Source organism: Lutra lutra, chromosome 9 (assembly GCF_902655055.1).
Source record: "Lutra lutra chromosome 9, mLutLut1.2, whole genome shotgun sequence".
NCBI classification, from domain to species: Eukaryota; Metazoa; Chordata; class Mammalia; order Carnivora; family Mustelidae; genus Lutra; species Lutra lutra.
The window spans coordinates 116,376,322-116,398,970 of NC_062286.1; the positions used below are offsets into that span (position 1 = coordinate 116,376,322).

At 52.0% G+C, this 22,649-nt stretch overlaps 1 protein-coding gene across 1 annotated transcript in view; it reads left to right on the plus strand.

The window, feature by feature from the left end:
- Positions 1 to 22,649, plus strand: part of RSPO4 (R-spondin 4) — a 29,652-nt gene that overhangs the window by 3,808 nt on the left and 3,195 nt on the right. The window contains 1 exon segment of the mRNA XM_047747169.1: positions 22,327 to 22,515. Coding sequence (XP_047603125.1) covers positions 22,327 to 22,515 — 189 coding nt within the window.

The window sequence follows — 22,649 nt, forward strand, 5'->3', positions numbered from 1 at the left end:
GGGGCATCTCCCTCGCTACCGGCCTCCAGGTGACACCAGGTAAAGACGCCCGTCAGAGGCAGCTCTGGAAGGGGAACCAGTTGCTAAAGGATGGAGTAAGGGGTGTTACCCATACCCAGAGGGCTCGGGAAAGGCACTGCGTGTCAGTAGAAGGCTACCAGCAGAATGCAAGTCATTTTTGCCCCTTTGGGTCTGGGTTTCTTCATAAAATAGGTCTGCTTGAGAAAAGGAAACCAGTATGTTTGGCACTCAGTAAACTTATCTCTGATCCCATGCCCTCTCGCTCTGCGGCCAGTTCTAGAGCCAAACTTGGGCTTGAAGGAGATGCTGCTTTCATCTCATACATCCCCCATCCTTGGGAGAACCCACCTCCCTCGGCAGGGATGGGAACCACCCAGTCCCCACCCAGTCACCAAAGGAGAGCCTTGAGGCCACTTAGCGAGGGCTGGCCACGTGCCAGGAGCTCTGCACCATGGGAATCCTCGCTATCACACTGCCTAGTGGACACCCATTTCCCAGACAAGGGAACTGAGGCTCAGAAAGTCCGCTGACCTATCCAGGAACATTGGGGCCACGGACCCAGCATCTTGGAAGCTCCAGAGCCTGTGCGTAGAAATATATTTGGGTCTTGTTGATGACTTGCCAGGGGCTGCAAGGATGATGGCATCTGAGAGGGGCCTCATCACAGGGATTTTGTCAGGAGAGGTGGGAGCAGGGACAGGGCTGGGGACTCCAGCAGGAGGAAGAAAGGGTCTGGTCAGGTGGAAAAGGCCAAAGGGGTTGTGTGGCCAGAGGAAGAGAGGTCCAACTGCAGACAGGGTGAGAATCCAGTCACAGAGGGGCCTTGGATGCCACTGGCATATCACCTTTATCCCAAAGAAATACTCCCTGAGCCCCTCCTCCAGGCCAGGCTCTGGTCTCGGTGTTGACAAGGATGGTAGAGATGCGCTCCGCCGTCCCCGTCTGTCAGAGGGCTCGGTCTCTCCTTGAGATGTCAATTACAGACCCATCAGGAAGACTGACACAGACAGGACCCCACTGCCCCTCAAGACAGCCTTCAGTGGCAGGTCTGGGGTGTTCCTGGTCTCAGCTGAGCCATCTGACACTCAACAAGGGGACATTGCTTGGCTAAGGTCACTTTACCTGTTTCCTTCTCCTGTCTTTGCGTCCATCAATCAGTTCACTGTTTATTCACCCATTTTTCCGTCTAGTGAGAAAACAGACTCTGGTATGAATGCAAGGTTTTCAAACTGAGGTTTGCAACCCCTCAGCAGATCAGGGAATTAATTTAGTAAGTACAGCCGAACAGTGAATGAAGTGGAGTACAGTGCAGCCGAACAGAACACGACAGTGTAGGATAGAAAATATGGGGGGGGGGGGGGGGGGTGTCAGCAAACTTTCTTTGTAGAGGGCCAGACAGTAAATACTTCCGGCTTTACAGGCCACCAATGCCATGTCCCATACTCTTCTTTGTTGTTGTTGTTGGAAACCCTTCTCAGTTCACAGGCCATATGAAGAGGCCAAGGGCCAGATTTGGCCCAGAGGCTAGAGGTAGCTAACCTCCTTTTTGGAAAATATCAGAACGTATTGCAAGTATTAAGATTAAATATTACTTTGAGAGGTGTGTTTCCATTTACACGTATAGGTTGAGTGTGTGTACGAGGAAGCGAGTGTGCATGCTCGTGTGTGTGCACATAGATGGGTGTGAGAGCATGGGAGTGTTTGTACTGATGTTTGTTTTCGGAATGTTGTGTGTGAACTGATAATATGGGAATTTTTACCGCCGTCAAGGAAGTGTGGAGGCTGTCGGATCAGCTGAGCCCAATACAGTCTTTGTAAATCTCTCAGAGACAGGTTCCAGGAGGTCCCTGTATCACAGATGGGGACACTAAGGCCCCATGGGTCCCAGAACAGAGGGCCTGTGAACCCAGGGAGCCCGGCTGCAGAGTTCCACCTGCGACACCAGATTGCCTCAATGAGCAGAAATGGTCCCTGACACATTGTGCAAGCTGTATGCTTATTTTTGGTGGACTTGAATTTGGTGGCCTTGTCCTTCTCAAGGCATGTGGCTTGTAGCCCCAGAAGACAGAGCAATCAGTCAGAGTCCTAAATATCCTTCTTCATCAGACACTCCTGAGCAGCCAGTGGGCCCCAGACATCGTGGGAGCCTTTCTCACTGATCCTGCCGGGCCAGCGTGGTTGCTCCCTCTGCCCTTCCAGAAAAGGAATGCTGGTTGAGAGAGGGGACATGATTTGTCCCAGGTCACGTAGGAAACAGATGTGTGGCCTCGGTCTTCCAGGTTCCAGACCCACATGGGGGCAAATCCTGTCTACTACAGACTTCTCTGGAAAACCCACGCAATGCCATGAACCGCCCTGTGGGTCACACAGCACTTTACACTTTGCGGAAGGGTTCCACTTTCCTTTTTTATAGAATAATGGAATGCTAGGGCTGAAAAGGCCAGTTGAGACCTTTGAGACCAAGACTTGTACAAATGGAGGTTCAAGCAGGGCAGTACCTCACCCCACCCCCAACCCCCAGGACCCGGCACCCATCACCACAAGAGGCCAGCCTGGGCTTGGGAGCCTCCAACGGGCCCCTGGAGTGACCTGTGTGCCCCACAGGTTCTGTGGCTTGGCTGTGTGCTTCCATGAGCGGGAGCCAGCTGAGGCCCCGGGCCAGACTGGAGCCATCACAGCCTTGAGGCCCATCCTTCCCTTAGAACGGCAGGCTGTGGACCCTGGCCAGACACAGGAGGCCCTGGGCATGGTGGATACCCAGGACCAGGCCCCTCGTGCATTTCCACACACATGCATGTTCCTAAAAACATACATTTTTTTTCTTTAAAAATACTGAATTTTCATTGGCATCCAAGGTTTTTAAGTCTGTTTTTGATCTGGTTTTACTGTCAAAAGATTACTCTATGCCAGATGCTGTTACCTGTTATTTTATTTTATTTAACAACATCAGGCACTGTTCTAAATACTTTATATGTATGAACTGGTTAAATTTTCTTAATAAACCTATGAGGCAGGTCCTATTATTATCCCCGTTCCACAGATGAGAAGACTGAGGCACAGAGAGGTTAACTAACTTGCCCAAGGTCACGCAGCCCAGGTTCAAATCCTGCCTGGTCTCAGAGCCCGCGCTCTACTGAGCTCAGTTGTCTCCCAGCCTTACTTAATCCTCATAGGTTGCTGTGAGGACTATTATCCATATTTTACAGTGGAGGAAACTGATTTAAGAGGAGGGGGTGTTAGTTGAAGAGTATGAAATTGCCATTTTTATAGGTCAAAAACAGCCCAAATATTAGCAATTTCATATACTTCAATCCACTAGCTTGGCAAAGTAAGTTTGGCAAAACCAGGATTTAAACCCAGACAATTAATTCCAAAGGAGGGTGCATAACCACCCCGCCAGGCCTTCTCCCAGTTTGGCCACAGAATAGCCCAGGAGGTGGTGTGACCCTATTTATTCTACAGAGGAGGCCTTCCAAGCTCCGAGAGAGCAATTGACTTGCCAAGGGCACAGAGCCAGGATGGGGAGAGGTTGAGATGTGCCTCCAGGTCTCCATGGGCTAGAGCCTCCTTTCTTGGCCTGTGCAGCCAGCGGTGCCATTCAGACAAACGCCTTCAGCCCCAACCCTGGGGATCCCTCCAGGTCCCTCAGGGAATGATCTGGTTCCCATCGAGGGTGGGTGAGGCCCTCCTTTTGGGCATGGCTGCTGCAGGCTGGGCCACCACCGCCTGCCCTGGGATGATTTCTTGGAATCACACCACATGATTCACAGGGCCCCCTTCTCTGTGGTCCCCGCTGGGGGCCCCAGTCTGCCATTATGGTGGGGGTTCTGTTTCACCAGCTCAAAAGAAAGGCATTCCCGAGCCTGGGGGACCCAGACCACATGGGGAAAACCACTCACTTTTGCCAGAAGCCTCCACTTTCCCTGAAGCCCAACAGCGGTGCCCACATCCGCAGGGGTGGAGACTCGCAGGGAAGGAATGTCACGGCTGCCCTTCCGGAGCCTGCCCTGGTGTTGGCACAGGGGCACGGCTGTCTCTAGCAAGCCCCAGATGAGCAGGGGGTGGCCAGCAGGCTGTCACGAAGGCCGTGGGCTCTGCCACTCACTAGCTGAGTGACCTTGGGCATGTCATCTCTCCCTTCTGTGCCTCCGTTGGCTGACTTGTAAAAGACATTTCTAGCAAATAGGGGGAGCTCTCAAGAGTTCCAGCGCCAGGCAAGGAGGGTGGGATTTGGGCTGTGACACACCTGGGCTGAGCTCCCATCTCCACTCCTGCCGTGCTTGGGTGAAAATATTCCATTACCGAATCTCAGTGTCATCTGTCAGCACCCTGGGAAAGATCAGAGCATCTATATCATACGGTTGTTTTGAAGATCAAGGTTATGCATGTACCCCACCTGAGAGATAGTGGGTGTTCAATTAATGGTGGTAACCCTCATGCGCCATGGGAGGTTGGCTCTTGCTAGCATCCAGAACATTCCAGCCTGATGTCAGACCTGTCCCTGCCTGTGTTTGGAAGTCCTCAGGAGCCCAGATTCAGAGGGTAGAGTGGTCCTAAATGCTGTGTGACTGTGACATAGGATTATCCTCTCTGAGCCTCTGTTCACTTCTCTATGAAACCAGCCCTCAGAGGACAGCAGTGAGGACGGAAGGTTGTTTGTGGTACGTGTTCATGGTGCTGGCATGTTTTAAATGTATAAATGATGTGATGGCTGTTTGTGGATGAGGCCATCGTGGGGCCTGACGTCCTATCCTCTGCCCACAGCAGGCTGGAAAAACCCAGTCAGATGCTGTATTTTGAACATGCTTTTCTTTCCTCCTCCACCCTGCCCCCCTTCTGGCAGGCATTTGAGTCAATCAGACTCCTTAATTCATAGCATATTATCAGTACGGGGTCGTGTAAAAACCTGCTTCTGTTTTGTATTTTATTTTCCTTTTTTCTTTTTTAAATCGTTATGAATTGCCAACTTCTTATTTTATTCTTAAATTTGTTTCACTTACTTAAAATTCTTTCTTTTTTACTTTATGTAAACCCTTCCATTTTGTTTTTTAGGTTTTCATTATTAGTAGTTGTAATGTCTAATTGTAATTAAAAATAATTTTAATGCATTTAAATTTACGTTATAGATGCAGTTTTAGTTTTACTCTTTTGTTTTTCTAAAACTTTTACTGTTTTAACTTTAAAATGCTATTTCTTTTCTATTTTTGTCAAATTTTAATTATTTTTACCTGATTTTCATTCCCCTTATTTTCATTTTTTTTAATTTTTAATATATTTTATTTTTATTTTGCCCACTTTTTTATTGTGTTTCCTGAATTTTTCTTGTCAATTTATAGGACTTCCTTGTGTTACCTACATATTGACCCCCTGTTGGTTTTGACCTAGAAAATATTTTTCTTCAGTCTGACACCCATCTGGTAACTTCGTATGTCCTTTAGAGAATAGAAATCTCTACTTAGGATACCGTTCACGTGATCAAATCTCATATGAGCTTTTTGGGGGTGGGGGTTTTCTTCTGCCTTACAGTCTGGGCATTTTGGTCTTAGAAAATGTCCTTATAAGCCCCCTGGAAGGGCTCAGTCAGTGGAGTGTGCGACTCTTGATCTCAGGGTTGTGAGTTCGAGCCCTACACTGGGCATAGAGATGACTTAAAAATAAAATCTTTAAAAAAGAAAGAAAGAAAGTGCCCATATAAGAGGTCTCAGTAGAAGGGTGTGAGCCCCTGGTTCTCCATCCTTCCAGCGGACCACCCTTCCTGTGAGCCATGCTTCCTTGGCAATGCTGACAGTCTTGGTACAGCAGCCCAAGGCCCCTCCCAGAAACATTTCTGGAAGTCTCAATGGCAGGTAGTGCTTCTCTGTTCACTCTTGTCCTTGAATGTCCTCTCCGTCACTGCATCCCAGCCGACACCTGCTGTTAGCCTTCGGGGGCCCTGGACTGAGGGAGGTGGTGGGCCCCCTTCCTTCCTATGAGGAGGAAAGATGGCAGCTGGAGTCCCTGCCCCTGGAGATGGGGAAGTTGGCTGGCAGGGCAACCCAGGAGGGCTCAGAGTCCTCGCCATGGGCTGAGCAGCCCCAGCCCGCGGCTGCCGCTCTCCCAGGGCTGCTTTGGCTGCAAGGTCACAGTTTGTGGATCATCTGAGCTCCTGCGTCCACACCCTACACCCCCACCACCACCAAAGAAGAAAGAATACAAGCACCCAGGACATTTGTGTGCAAAGCTGGCTACCCTGAAGGTCCTCCCTTCTTCCTGGAGTCAGTCTCCCCCTGTCTGTCCTCACAAACAGCTCAGAGCCCCCTGTGGTTGACCTTGGGCCCTAAGGGACATATGACTTTCAAGGGATTTCATCTGCTTTTGGAGAGCCACAGGGCAGGAGTCCACAGGGAGTGGCCAACAGGCCATCCGGGAGGCCATCCAGGAGGTGGGACCCCCAGCAGTCCGGAGCTTGGAGTCAGGTTTTCCTCCACCCACCTCCTCGTTGTGAGCTCATGGGTCTACCACTTTATCTCACAGAGCCTCAGTTTCCTCCTCCGTGAAAATGGGGCATCTGTAACCCCAGACTTGCAGAGCTGTGGTGAGTGTGAAAGATAGAACACAAGGACCGGGGTGAGAGGCTCAGCCAACATGAGCTGGGCTCTGCACACTCACAGCCCTGGTGCCTTCAAGCACTTGCCAGAACTAACAGTGACCAGTCCCTCTGGCCCCACTCTACCCGTCTTGGTTCCAGACCTTTGTCCTGGTTTTAACTGGGCAAGAAGGATGGTTCCATTTTGCAGATGAGGAAACTGAGGCCCACTGACAGTGGCTGTTAAATTTTCAGGCCTGTGCAAGCCCAGGTTTCTCTGACCACCTGGGTTTCAGTTTGGCAGAGACGGTGCCTTGGGGCCGGGAGAGGGTTAGAGCCAAGATCATGAACCTCCCCATTTCCCTGTGCTCCTGCTACCCCCACCACATGCTGTGCCTGTTTCCTCTTCTTCCATTCAGTCCCTCCCCGCCGGCATCATACCATTTATTGAGCACCACTGTGGGCCAGGTTGGGTGTGTTACAACCTTAGAAGATGGGTACCCATTTTACAGAAGGGAAAATGGGACCCAGATGGGGGAAGTCAGTTACCCAGGTTCCCACCACCCTCACAGAGTCCGGGTTGGAATCCCAGCTGGGGCTCCCAAGAGCTCCTTTTCACTGTGCCAGGAATTGGTTAGGTAAAACCCAGGGCAGAGCATAAGGCAAAGTCTGGCTCCCGCTTGGTGACGGCTTTTGTCATATATGCCAGGCACACAGCCAGGTGCTCTGTGGGTTATCACCCCCGTTTACCCTCCAGACAAACCTTGGATAGCATCAATCTATTTTGCAGGTGAGACACCGAGGCTCAGAGAGGTCAAAGGGCCTTCCTAGGTCAAGGTGGCAAAGCCCCGGGTGTGTGACCTGGGCTCCCACCTCCCTGGCGCTGTCTCCCCTCTCCCCATTTCTCGCTTCTAGGCAGCTGTTCTGGGGGCCTGGCCCAAGCAGATGGCCACTGTGACTCACCACTATTCTCAACTTGGAGCCCAACTTAGGAAGCCACTGTGGTGGGGCCTCAGGTTCACGCCATCTGGAGGGTAGGGCGTGGGTGGCAGAGGCAGGGAGCACAACTGGAGGGCAAGGCTGCTTCACACCCAGAGGGGACCCAGGTGGTCTGGATGAGGCTGGCAGCTGTGGAAGCAGGCGGGGGGACAGGCAAGCTCTGCCCCTGGGCTACTACAAGGTAAGTGGCCCAGTCCTGGCGTGGCGCATGTAGGGGCTTACAGATCCGCTATCCAGTCTCAGATCTAAAGAGACCTAATCTGAGAATCCCAGGACGGGATCTACCCCACGGCCTCCCCATAAATGCCAAATTGCTTCCGCTTCCCCTTGCCATCACTTCCGGTTGGGCCTCCTTGCCCTGCTGTTGCTCTTGACTTCCCAGGCCACCAGGACCAGGTCCCTGTCCTGGGTCCCCTCTGGGTGTGAAGCGGTTTGCATGGTGCTGGATCTTCCTAGAAGCAGGTGAGGGTCTGCCTGTGCTCCAGCAGGTGCTGAGGGTCCGCTTCTGAGCCCACGCACCTGGGCTGGCCCATCCGCCTGTCCGACCTCACCTGCCATGGCTCTCCCCTGACCACTGCCCTCTTCCAAAACAAGCTCTTTCCAGGCTCTGACCTCCATGCTTGCTGGTCCCTATGCAGGGATACCTCTCCTAACTTTCGTTCACTCCTGGTCACTACCACAAATAATCGCTCTCTCCTTCCGGCTGCAGACTTCATGAGGGGAAGACCCTCTTGTTCACTGATGTGCCAGTGCCTAGAACAGTGCCTGGCACAGAGAGGAAGGTCTCTGATAGGAGGGAACACATTTTCCAGTGAGTGGATGATTGTCTCCATTTTACAGGTGAGCAGACCGAGGTTAAATGTCTCAGGAAGTAAGCTTGGAGCTGGAATTTGAGAGCAAGGTTGTCTGATCCCAAACCTCGGGATGTGTATCCATCAGGATGAAATGCCATTTCCATGGTCTTCGGGTCCCCTCTAAACGATGAGTGATTCTCAGCTGGGTTTAGGGAGATGGGGAAGTGCTCAGCCCTGCCCCAGCCCCTGTGGGACAGTTTTTTAGGGATCCTTTTCAGAAATCCATTTACACAGGCTGCAGAGGCAGGGGGTGGGGTGGTGGGGAGGATAGGGGATGCAAAGATCATTGCCCCCTCCCCACACTAAGCCCTGGAGCCAGCTACCAGGCCCCAGTTTCATACTCATGAGGCAGCTCTCTTTAAAACACTGTGGCAGGGATGGGGAGGACTCAGAGACTGTTTCCACCCTTTGTCACCAATTTTGGCACTGCAAGATAAGTCCTGTTCATTCATTCATTCAACAAACATTTACAGAGCACCCTTGTACCCAGCGGGGTGCCTGGCACTGGGAGGAGGGCTGAAAAAGAGTGTGGGAAATTTACCTTTCAACTAGAACCATGTTGTGCGTCTTTCTAAAAGTTTCAGCGGGTCTAGGATTTGTCTTTTGATTTTGTCTAATAAATCAAATGAAAGCAAATGAGAAGGGGTTTTTTTGTTTGTTTGTTTCTTGTTTTCACCCTTGTGTTCCTGGAGGTTAGAAAAGGGCCTGGCACATTGAGGGTGTTCAAGAAATACCTGCCCAACAGGTGGATAGATCATGAATATTGGACCCTTACGCACAGTGGGTTTTGACAGATGGGGAAACTGAGGCTCAGAGACAGGGAGGACCTTGCCCTAGGGTCCAAAGATCTGGGACAAGAGTCCACATCTGGGGCTCTCTCCCTTTGCTGGGATTTGAGAGGGGAAGGGAGCCTGTGAGAAGAGGCCAGACCCACAATCAGATCTGTAAAGACACTTAGTCCGTGCCTGGAGGTCCCACTGGATTCCCGATTCTATCACCCCTCAGAGCCTCCTGGTCCCCAGGGTCCTGGCTGAGAGGAGCTGGGGCTGTCCCTGAACATTGACAGGGTTTGGCATGAGGACTAGCCCTGACTTTTAGACCTGGTCGCCTTCCCTGATGCTTACTGGCAGTGGAGCCCCAAGATTTCTCTGTGCTGAGCACCGATCATATACCCAACGCTTCCTTGGGCTTAATTTTATGAGGCGAGGAGGGTATTTATGTTGGGCCTATTCTGAGGGCTAGAGTCTCCCTAATGCTTAATAAAAACCACCAGTTCTTAAGACCACCTGGCTTTAAACCTCAGCTTGCCACTTATCAGCTGTGTGATCCCGGGCAACTTACCTGCCTTCTCTGTGCCTTAACTTCTTTGTTTTAAGAGGACACTTCATAGGGTTGTTGTGACAGAGCCCGGCCATGTAGGCGCTCCACACCGCTCACACCTACCATCTGCTAGACCCTGTTTTAATTGTGTCACACACCAACGAACTGCACCTTCACAACAACATAAGAAGACAGGTAGTATCCCATTTTACAGATGGGAGAACTGAGGCTCACAGAGGTTAGGTTGAGGCTTGAACCCAGGCTGTCTGTCTCCAACCAGTGCTGCTAACGGCTCGGCCGCTGCTCCTCCTGCCATTGGCACTGTGGGCCTTTGGGGCTTGAAGGTCGTTAGAGATGCTCCAAGCCCTGAGGGGCTGCCTCCAGAAGTGGGGGATGGGAACCAAAAGGATCAGACTCAAGATCCTCGTCCTCACACCCAGCCAGGTTTCAGCCAAAGCAGCTCCATCCTTACCTGCCCTATTAACTCAGCACCCATATCCCATCTCATTATGGGAAAAAGAAGGCTTCCGTGGCTGAAAATATTTTAAAAGTCCTTTATCAAGACGCATCCTTTGTTTTCCTGCTGGGGAAACTGAGGCATGGGGCGATGAGGAACTCTGCCAAGATCATACAAGGAGTCTGAGTCCACCGCGAGACAGGTGCCACTGTCCTCGTCCCTAGCGCTGGACTCTGGCAGTCACAGGGCTTCCACAGGACAAAGGAAAGGACGTTGTAGGTAGAGTTCTCAAACCTGGTACCCTCCTCAGATTAACTTTCAGAATCTGGGCTTTCCAGTTCCTCTTAGGAAGTTTCTCCTGAATACAAAACTAAGGATGTACTGTATGTTAGCTAATTGAATTTAAATACTTTAAGAAAATGAAAGTTTCCACTACCTTCCCGGGTATCCTGGCCCTTACATCTTCCCCCAAAGCTTGTGGGAGCCTCCGGGTTTAGCCAGTGGGCATGGCCCCCCTCCCATGCGGCACTGGGTCTCCAGATTGGCTGGAGGAGTCCCAGCAGGGTCCTAACTGCTGCAAACATCCTCCTACTGGGCCAGAGCTGTATAGCCTCTCAAAGAGCCAGAAGAGTCCTTCACAGATAAAGAGCAATGGGGAATCAAAAGCACCCCAGGGCAGGGAGTGGGAATAAGCAGCCAACTCAAGCCAAGCATCACCAGGTACTGTACACACGGGTCTCAGAGTACTTCACGGCAGCCAAGTAGGTTTGGAGAGGATCAGAGAAGAAAGAGGCCTGCCCGAGGTCACATAGAGAACCACAGAGACCCAGAACTGGAAGGAGCCAGAAACTGTCTAAGTCCACTCCCAGCTTACAACTCCTCCCTGAGCACCTACTGTATACCAGGCACCTGCTGTGCCGGGTGTAGGGCTATAGCTGGGAGGAAACATGCCAGAGACACGCGTGCTGCAGAGACATGCCATTCACGGGGAGTAGGGGAGGGGCCGTGAGTTTCCTGAGCATCTGCTCTGCCCTGCTTTGAGCACAATGCATTTGACACCCCTCCCCGCGCCCCGCAACAGCGGTGTGAGTTAAAAACAGAAGAAACTCAGGCACAGCATATTTCAGCAGCTTGTTCAGGGCTCCTCCCACAGCAAACCTGTGTCTGTTGCTGGAAAAGAAAAGGCACTGTTTTCTCAAGATTTTTTTCGAGGGGGGTAACTGTGCCTACTTGACAATTTTGTGGCTGTTTTAAATGTAGGACAAGACAAGACTGTTTCTTCTGCGATTCCACACGCTTGACAACACGACGACACTTTGACCCACAGATGGTTTTGTGACAAGACTGTAGGCAGATTGATTTTCTGACGGTTTCACACTCGGGCCAGTCGTGTGATGCTTCTGTGTTCACGGATAACAGGTAGCTGCACTCTGGCAAGATGGGTCCTTGGCTTCTGGCTGCACACGCAGGGCTCCCACAAGAATACAAGCGGGACCCTCCTTGAGGAGCGGTTAATGGAGGGCAGAACGCATCTGCCCAGGCCAGGGTGGCTCATTAAGGGATAGGAAAGCAGAGATTTGGCTTGGCGAGGGGCAGGGGGCGAGCCTGGCACCAGCAGCCTGCTCTGAAATGGGTCTGCCCCGCTACCCGGCCAGAGGGCCAAGCAGAGACAACACAGGGCGAAGACTTTGTGCTTCAACCCTGAGCAATAGAATTCTCTGGAGGTGGGGTTTACCATCCAGCCCGCGCCTGCCACTGCCCTGGCACCACGCCCATGTTTGGGTGCAGACGAACCCGGCGCCTCCCTTTCCTGCCTCGCTGACCTTGGCACTGTCCCCAGCTCCGGTTACTTGGGAAAGCCTTCCAGTGAGTGATAAGAGGAGCTGGGTTGCCCCTTCCAAATATTACCCAATATTACCCCGGCGTCTCATCCATCATCAGGCCTCCGGGGCAAGGTACTGTCTGGGAGCTCTGTCTAGCTCTGCTACCTCCGGGGGTTGGCCTTTGAGCCCCAGTTGGCTCATCTGTGTAATGAGGAGTGGTAACAGAACCAACTTCCTTGCTTCTTTAATGAGGTCAGGAACCAATATCGTCAGCATCCCCGGACAGCTTTGTAGAGACGCAGCAGCTCAGACCTCACCCCAGACCTTGAGCGTCAAAATTGACCTTTGAACCAGTGGCTTAACCCACTGAGCTACCCGGGCGCCCCAATTGCAGAGTGGTTTTTGAAGATCGCCTGAGCTCAGACATCTATGACACCAGGCACAGCACCAGAAGCTTTCAACCAAGCCCCTAATTGAGAGGGGGTAGTGCCTTGGATTTTAAGCAGCAGCACTGGGTGATTCTATGTGGATTGAAATCTGAGGAAAGAACAGATGTGGGTGTGAACCTGACTCCCCACCGCACTCCATCCCGCCTTCTCTCCCAGGGTCTGGAAAGGATTCCTTCTGGATTCCAAGCAGTGGCTGGGGTGGGGCAGGACGTTTCCCAGCCTCCCGAAGCCCTGGTGGGGGGAACAAGAAAATCCCCCAGAGAGAGTTTGGGAGGGACCTGACAGAAGAGCGACAGGGACAGGGTCCCTGGGTGAGGGCACACGTGCTGACTTGCCCCACATCCCCGAGCTGAGCACAGCACAAGGGAGAATGAATGAGATACGCCAAAGAGGCAGGCTCAGTCCCCAGACGGCTTGTCCTGGGCAGCCTGGCCAACTTCCTGTCTTGGTCAAGGTCAAGTGGGCATGGAAAGAGGCAAGGGCCTTAGCACAGCCCTGGGAACTTAGCAAGGCCATAGTAAGGGGACAGGGGGATGTTCAGTGTGGAGGACTGAAGGAGGCATGGGGTACACAGGGACTCGGGAGACAGTGTCGCCTCGACGTGAAGCTTTCAGCTTCTGGAGTCACCCTGCCCGGGTCTGACTGTCCACTACAGCTCCTACTACGTGCCTTTGCGCAAGCAGCGGCACTGCCCTGAACCTCAGTTGCCTCGCCTCTGAAGTGGGTGTGACGATAGTACTTAAATGAATTTTGCAACATCTCCACGCGGGATGGTGAGCAGCTCTGGAAAAGAGGGTCGCGAGGTGCAGTATTTGCCAGGATAATTTGGATGAGCAAAAGCAAGGTGCAGACTCGCCTGTTGGGGGCACTGTGGTTTTGCCCTGCCCTGCTGGGGTTCATCCTTCCCTGGCAGAAAAGGAACATCATCAACTTCCTTTGCCCTGTATGAGCCTGGCCCTCCCACCGCAGCGACAGCTCTCTGAGGCCAAAGTGCAAAGCTATGGAAACTTGAAGGAGAAAACTCCAAACTGCACTCCAGCCCTCGAGGGAGCACCTTGGGGCCCCTCCCATGCGTCTCACAGAAACCAAATAATAAAATAGTGCCCATTTGTCTGCCACGAGTGGTGCTAAGCACTTTACACGGATGAGCTCGTGTCAATCAGACAAGTGCCTGGGAGCCGGTTGCTGCTGTTGTCCCCATTTTGCCGAAGAGGAGACTGAGGTTCAGGGTAGTGAAGCCTGGTTGTCTACACTCACCCAGCCAGGAAGTGTTGGTTTGTCAGGCTCCGAAACCAAGACCACCTCAACATTCTGCTGATCGTGAGGCCCTCTATGTTCCCTCCCCAGGGTACTGAGAAGAGGCTGGGGGGCTGGAGACCTTTAGTCCTGCACCCCGTGGGAGACTATAAGCTGGGAGTCATCTCCAGGGCCCCTCCCTTGCTGGGAATGATGCAATCTGCCCCCCAGGCAGGGATGTGCCGTGGGGCTCCTCTGAGCCAGCTTCCAGGGGCAGCAACTGCCTCCCATATGTGGGGGCCTGAGCGGATAGGCGGGAGCCCAGATGTTGTTTATTTCCTTTGGTCATCGGTGACATGTGTCCCCCACTGCCAGGCAAGGATCAGAAGATGCACTGCCCAGCGCTCTCTGCATGCCCCCCACCCCCACCGTGGTTCTGGATCATCCCCAGGGACAGAGCAGGACTCAGGGCAAGGACTGGCCCTCCTCAGCTTGCATGGCCTTGGGGACAAGGGGCAGCCGTCTCTCTCCATCCCCATCCTTGGCACCCCCCAGGGAGGCCTCCGGGACAGCTGTGTTAAATCCTCAGTCAACCATGACACAATGTTCTCATGCAAGGCGCACTTCCCTGGGCACACCCCAATTAGGAAGAAACTCCACCCCCCAAAAAATGTTGACATCAAAATAAAAAGTTCTGTGCCGATTGCCCAAGCGAGCCCCGAACCACAGACTCCCACAGACACGTGGCAGGTAGCGATGTAACAACCCCGAGCCTTTCGTCAGTGTCCTGCCTGCTCGGGTCCTCACGACTGGAAGGTCAGCCAGTATGATGCTTGTTTAACAGGTGGGAAAACTGAAGCTCAGAGAGGTTAAGGTACGAGTTCAAGGTCACACAGGCAAGGCTAAGGGGCAAAGCTGGGATGTGAACCCACACAGCCCAGCTCTTAACCCTACTCCACTCTTCAAGTGTGGTCCCAGGTTCCACAGCACCAGCAGCTCCTGGGAACCTGTGGGCGATACAGGTCCTCGAGCCCGGCCCCACCCCACTGAATCACCAGCTCTCGGGGACACCCAGCCAGCGGTGTTTCAACAAGTCCAAGGTGAATCTGGTGCATGCCCCCACGTTTGAGAACCCCTGCTCCACATTGCCTCCTGACACCAGTGACTGAAGTGGGTGTGAGATGAACGGAGGCTCAAAGATGATAACACAGGGCATCTGACCTTTGCCCTCAGTGTCAGGGGTCATTAAAGGGGATGGGGGGCAGCCTGGTGAGCCTGTACCCTGTCTGTGTAATTTCAATTATTGCCTTATGGGAATGCAGGCCCAGTGTTAGTGGATACTCTGATTTTTTCCAGAGAGGTACAAATTCTGGCTTTCTATGTGAAATCTGTTTTTCTTTTTTAATGTTAGCCGTCTATCCAAATGAGCGTTTTTGTTTGTTTCTTTATTGTTTTTTGTTGTTGGTTTATTTGTTGTTGTTTTTTTTTTTTTAAGTATGGGGCTGCATTTCTCAACGTGGGTATTAAGGATTTTTCAGTGACAGACACGCTGTGGACTGCCGAGGACATGAACCTGTCTGGAAGAACATGTAATCTTCAGGGTCTTAGATGTCACCCTGGGCATTTTGACCCCTTCCAGGAAAGCTCTGCAAGCTGAAAGGGGGTGGGAGGCATGATAGTGCAGATGACCCTGAAGCCACTTGAAATTCCCAGATGGAAAAAATATGGAGCTTCCTTGCAAACGTCAAGCCATTGACTCCTATTGCAGTGAGGTTGCCTGGGGTTGTTCTCAGGCTGTGGGTCACCCTGACATTGGGAACATTTGTTGGAAGACCCAGGTCATTCCCTGATCCCAACAGAAAGGATAAACCTGCCCTTCACCCAAGACCAAAACTGCCTCCTCATGTCTGCCTGAAGACCATCTCCTTGGACCTTCTGTCCACCAACACCTCTGGCCTCTGTTTGCTCACCTGTGAAAGGGAGGAGGGTCCAAATATGGACTGACCAAGTGTGGGCAGGCAAGGAACTTGAACTTACATTTATAAAGAAGTACCTGCTGTGTGCCAGGCACTTGCTGGTTTGTTTGCACACATCTCATATCCAGGCCCATGAGGGGAGGAATTGCTGCGACAGGTTTTCAGATGGGGAAACTGAGGTCCACAGAGATGAGGGTACTTGTCCAAGGTCATTGCATGAGTGGTGGAGCCAGGACTGGAACCTGGGCACCTGCACCATAACACACTTCCTTAGATTTTTGAGGGCACAGAACAGGTCATCGCTTCAATATGACAACAATAGACACAGTGTATCAGGGGCCTGCTTTGTGCTGGGCTCAAAGCCAAGAGTTTTTCAGGAACTGTCTCCTTTAATTACAACAACCCTGCAAGATAAGCCTTATTACACCCCTTTTACACTAGAGTAACTGAGCCCAGAGAGCTAAAGCACTTTGCCCACGATCACACAGCTGTGCCCCAGAGCTCATAACCATAGAACCCCTCAGAGTAGACGTGACGCAGTGATATTGGTTGGATGCGTGGGTGAATGAATGAATGGATCGCTCAGCCCCGGGCTAGCTCATGATCTCAGAGTTGTTATAAGCCTGCCTCCCTTTGGAAACCGCAAAGCTTGATGTGATCCATTCCACTATCATTTTCTTGGGAAAAGACGAAGTGACTCAGATGTCATTCCAAACCCATCCAACTGCTGGAGTAAAACAGGCTCATGTATTTGGGGCCTGGTATTTTGAGTAGGGGAGGATGGTCATGATCATGGGAGACCATTGATATAGGAAATCGTGTGGGGTTCCATCTCTTCTGATGTCCCCTGAAAACCCAAGGTATTGCAAGGAGAGCTCTAATGCTTTCCTTTAGAAATGTGCATCTAAGCTGGGAGAGGCCAGTGATGAAGGCCAGGAGACAGTTGGGGTATACAAGAAGCCATTGGCGAGCCACGGTAAGCAGGCTGGGGGGCTGGGGCTCCAGGCCCCTTGGCCTGGAGGGAACTGGAACCTGGACTTACATCATGGTCAGAAACTCTGTCTTTTGGGACCCATGAGGTTTCTGGTTGCTTTACTCTATCTGCATCTGATGTGTTTCTTTCTCTCTCTGCTTCTCTATATTAGGAATCTAGTTGCAAGTGACAGGAAACCTACCATAGAGTGGCTTGAGAAAAGAAGAGAATTTGTGGACCCTCACAGGGGGGCGTCCAGGTGCACACATAATCTCTCGGCTTTGCTGCTGCCTTGTGGCCTCTATTCTCAGGACTCCCTCCCACCCTGCAGTGCCCACCAACCCTGCTCTACATCTTCCCAAATCCAAATAGAGTGGAAAAGAAAAGGCACACATGTGCATGCACACACACATGCCTGTCAACGACCCCCGCCCCAAAATCTGAAGACTAGCTCTTGCTGAGACATGTGCCAAGGTTTGAACCAGCCACCAGAGTCAAGGGGACCTGTGGTGAAGTGTATCTGGCTGGAGAGTCTCTCCATGAACCTCAAAGTCAGAGAGTGCGGATGGATGGGGCCTCTATTAGCACAGAGAGGGATGACAGATGCTAATGGCCACAAAAGCTTCTCATACATGGGCACTAGCCTGCCTTCCTGCAAGTGTCCTTAGATCAAGAGCCCAACACAGACCATTGTCTGTTGGCCCAGAGTCAAAATTCCCAAGAAAGATGGTCTAATTCGTTCAGCCAGAAAGAGCAGTCAGTCCCTACTTAAGTCTGTCTGGCATTGACCAAGGGACAGCGTCATGCAAGTCAAGCATGGTTTCCACATCTGGTTGTCAGGGAAAGGAGTTCGTGAGCAGAGAAGACCCATCCAAAATGCCTATTACATTTATTTTGGACTTATTATAATGCACATTCCTGGGCCTGAACCAGACATTTTATAAGCCTCCCTGAGAATTCTTAGGCTCAGTCAAGTTTAAGAACTATCACATTTGGATCTTTCTAAAGCAGCATTGTACAAACACTAGTTGTCATCACTTATGATTCATAGAATTATCGTTCAAGTCTCTACACCCGTGACCTTGGGGAGGAGAAATAGCATTGCCCTGTCCAACAAGTTGCAGAGATGTGATGAAAAGCCAGAGGCCATCAGAGTTCTAAGTCAGGCATGCCATTACAGTACAGAGCCACTAGAGGGCGCCCTAGCCCACCACCAGGACCAAGGACACGGCAAGACGCAGAGCTAACTCTTCAAAAACCTGAAAGAAGCGTTGAGATCTGTCCCCTGCCTGCACACCCATGTGTACACACACACACACACACACACACACACACACACCATCCGAGGTCACGGGGGGGTCCTTATCAGGTTCTGTCTTCTGCATGTGGAAATGTCACTCTAGAAAAATGCTGTAGCTCTAATTGCTGTTTGGCTGTCTAAGCTTGGGGAAGTCTCCACCCCTTGTGGCCTCAGAATCCCAGGTGCACCTGCAGGGGTCAGGCTGAAGGATTCCTAAGTTCTTCCCAGAGACCAGTTAGAAAGAGTTTACTTTGTCTGTCTGCATTACATTCAGTCCCTCCTGTGGGCTTCAGCCCTCTCAGTGACTGTGAGGTCCTCTGATGGTGGGGGCCATTCGCGGGCCATCCCTGCTGCCCCAGGCTCTGCCTGACACGGAGGAGCCTTGAACAAATGCTCCACGAGGGCAGTAGGGGGCTGGCTGCCCAGGTCCCTGCCTCCACTGATGCTGCAGGACCCTGGGACCCCGTGGTCTCCTCAGCTGCAAAGTGGGCAGAGACACCTGAGTCGGGTGTGAGTCTCTGTCCACGCACTCAGTATGCAGCAAATGCTATTCTGTTTTTCTTAACTGGACATAATTTCTACTTGGAACTCCTGTTCTGCCGGGAGGCAGAGATCACCTCAAGCCAAATGAGGGTCCCTTTGCCTTTGTTGTGGGGCCGCATCTCAGGTCCAGTGGGATGACATAGCACCGAGGCACTGAGGAGAGAGGTACCCTGTTCTCCACTGACATCACCCTGTGCCCACCTGTGAGGCTGAAGACCCCACAGCATCAGTCATTCTCATGCAGTCCTCAGGATCTGATAGAAAGGTCCAATGGCCTAAACAAGAGGGGTGACACTTTCTCCCCTCTCCTATACAAGAATCTGAAGTAGACCGCCCTGGGTTAGCATGGCCATGCCATGGCCTCTCTGCCAGGTCCCTCTGTCCCCGGCATCTGCCCTGGCTCTGGCTTCCAAGTCCACAATCCCACCAGCAGAGGAAGAAGGGGAGGAGAAAAGAGCCACCCTTCTTTAAAGGTCATTCCTGGAGTGTGGACAGGACCCTCCCACTTGAAGCCCATTGGTCACAACTTAGACACTGCACCATATACCTCTGCAAAGGAGCCTGGGAAATGTAGTCTTCATTCTTGGAAGACATGACTTTGGCTAAACATAAGGTCCCTTACTGAGTAGAGAAAGGACCTGGGGGCATAAGTAACATAGGGCTCACAGCTGCGGGTCTCTGCTGCTCTCAGAACTTCTGTCACCTCCTGCCCAAGATCTCAGCTTGAGGATGGGCCAGGGCTTGGGGAAGGAAGCTGGGAGGGGTAGGAGTAGAAGATAGTCCTCTTTCCTTACCTATCCCTCCCCAATCCACAGACACGATGGAGGCTAAACACTTCTAAATATATTCTTATTGTAAAGTATTTTGAAACTACAGTCAAGAATAAAAAACACAATGAACATTTGCATACCTGCCAGCCACTTGTTGCAAATCTTGCCATCTTAATATTTGCTTCAAATTTGAAGAAATGAACTATTACAGATTCAAGAGGAGTCCCTGGCCTTCTTCCTGAATCCCTTTTCTCACCCACATCCTGAATCCAGTGTTTATTAACCCCTTATGTCTTTCACTCTTGGTACAAATTTAAGTATCACACATGTCCAAGAATATTGTCTTGCAGGGTTTCGAACTCTACACAAATGGCTACTTCCTCTGTGATTCATTGTGCAATCTGCGTTTTCGCTGTCACCCTTGTCTTTGAGAGTATCCATGAGGTCGGCTGCAAACCCTCCCCAGTCACGTATCGTGGGTCATATATGGGACTGCACCCTAGAGAGCTTATCTCTTCTTTTGATAGTCAGATTTTTACACTTGTTTGCTATTAAATGATGTCGCAGTGAACATCTTTGCTCATGCTTCTTCGGGCACAGACACAAGGGTTTCTCTGTGCTGGTGGTTTGAGAGCATGGCCACGGTTCAGCAACAGCAGTGTCACCTGGAACCTGTTAGAAATGCCAAGTCTCAGTCCCCCCACCTCCAATCTACTCAGTGGGACACTCGGACACTCGGGGTGGAACCCAGCGCTGTGTGTTGTAACAAGACCTGTAGGAGAGGCTGAGAAAGGGTTTGAGAAGCACAAATTGAGCCAAATTGCTGTGCTCAGAAAAGGCACATTCTCAAATTTACTAGATGCTGCTGGACTTTTCTCTAGGGCTTATTTACTCTCCTCCTGTCAGAAGGGAGGGTTTTCCTTTCATTCTTGCCAGCACTCTGTATTATCAGAATTTAAACTGTTTCCCATGGGGTGGGAGGTCTGGGCGCTGTTTGCTTCTCAGCTGATGTTCTCTCTCTGGCCCTGGAGATCCCTCTTATGACGTCGCGCACACTCTCTCTCTGCCCTCAGGTCCCTGCGGGGCTACAGCTTTGGAAACACACAAACCTCTACTGTGCTCTTCTGTGGCTGTTTCTCTTCCCAGGGGCATTAGCAAGCCCTCTGGATCAGTCGGGGTTCTCGGGTGTAAGCCACAGCATTGGGAGTTATCAGCAAGTTGTGGGGGGCTCACCGGATCCAGGCAGCTGGAGATCAGGCTTGGAGAAATGGCAGGACCCATCCCAGAGTGGGAGGGAGGGGAGGCAGAAAAGGCCCAGACTGGTCTGGACAGTGACCCTTATCCCCACATAGCCCCTCACTCTTTTTGTCCAACTCCCAGAACTTGGGGTCACGGGAATGAGCATCTGATTGGTCAATGCCCATCACTGTCAACTTGAAGAAGGGCTGAACTTCCTTGGTTTCTGTTCTGGGGGGTGGGGGCAGGAATTGCCCTTCTCCGGGTCCTCACACAATGGGGAATTCCTCTAAAAGGCAGATGAAGCACGAATAGACGGGGGGGGGGGGGGGGGGGGGGGGGGGGGGGCAGGTAGATCTGGAGAGTCAAGAAGGTCCTATGCTGGGTAGCTGTGGGCTCAGGGGGAGTCAAAGTATGTAACTGGTTTATTAAACAGTCTGACATTGATGGGGTATAAATGCGGGACAGTTTCACGTGTCCCCAGTTGCCTCTAAGAAGCTGCTCGGTCTTTCACGGACTCTCCCCACCTCCTACCTCCAGTGGTTTTCCCTGCTGCCTCTCGCTGAGACATTTGCCAGGAACCACCCTGCTTGGGTGAGGCCGCAGCCTCAGCCCTGAAGCCCGGCTACTTCTAAGGGGCCCTCGCCACTGAGAAGCCCCCCAGGCTTGCCGTGAAGGATGCACAGGTTCTTCGGCTGCTGCCTCTTCTCTCTGCTCTGCCCATCTCTCTCCTGGCCTCTTTATTCTGCTCAGAGAGACACAGGAAGGAGCAGATTGGCAGGGCTGTGACAGAATTGAATGCCCAACAGGGGCATAAGAAGCTGGCCACCCCTTGTTGCAGGTACCCCGTCTCTAGGAGGGGCACCCTGCCCCTCTTCTCACTTGGTTTCGGGGGTTGGGAACAGAGGGAAAGTCACAACCCCCCACCCCCACCCCAGGCTGACAAATCCCATCTCTCTAAGTGGTCGGCTTATCAGGTAATGAACAGGAAAGCAGAAACCCCCTGTGAGCCTTGGAGAGGCTCCCTTTCTAGAGTATTCTCTGCCTCCTTCCCAGCTTTGGGTCCTGGCTGACTCTGGGGCAACAAATTTTCCTTCCCTCAACTCACTACACTTGATGATGCTGGGAGTGCTTGATGATGGTGACAGGGAGGAAGGGAGTCTTGTTCAGAAACACAGCAGGAGGATGAGGGTGTCCCCCACCCCCACATGCATGCACGCCCCCCACACACTAGAGGACAAGGGTCTCCCCTACCCCCACCTGCATGCGCACCCTCCACACACTGATAAACACACACTATTCCCATGAAGGCTAAGTTTGCCTGTGAGTTCTAGAAAACTCCACGTAACAGTGGTTTAAATGAAACAGTGATTTCTCTCTCCTGTAAGTCTACATGGGCAGTCCAGGGCTGGTATAGCATGGTTCTACCTTCCTTGGGGACCTGGGCTCTTTTTTCTTATATCTCTATCATTCCACGATAGCACTTCATGATCCAAAGTAGCTGCATGTGTTCCAGCCATTGTGTTCACATTCCACTCACTAGGAAGGGTGAGGGGAGACAAAGGGCATGCCCCTGCCCTTTAAGGCAGCTTCTTAGAAGTTGCACACATTGCTTTAGCTTATACACTGTTGGCCAGATTGGGATCATATGACCGTATCTAGTTGTCTGGGAAATGTAGTGGTTTGTCCAGGTGACCATGTGTTCAGTTAATATGTCCCATGAGATGGTCCGTGCTGCTCACGTACATGGTTTGACTATTTCTCTCCCACTTTCCCCCACCTTCCTCCCTGGTCTGGCTGGCAGTGGGCACTGGTCCAGGGGGCAACTGCACAGGCTGTGTCATCTGCTCAGAGGAAAATGGCTGCTCCACCTGCCAGCAGAGGCTCTTCCTGTTCATCCGCCGGGAAGGCATCCGCCAGTACGGCAAGTGTGTGCATGACTGTCCCTCTGGCTACTTCGGCGTCCGTGGCCAGGAGGTCAACAGGTGCAAAAGTACGTGGCTTCCCCCTCATCCTGTGCTAGTGCTGGGTTCCTGAGACCTCTGGCCCACACCCCACCTCTCACCCCAACATGACCGCAAGCAAGCAGTGTGTGCCTGAGCCCAGACTCCAAGATACCGGCTTGGT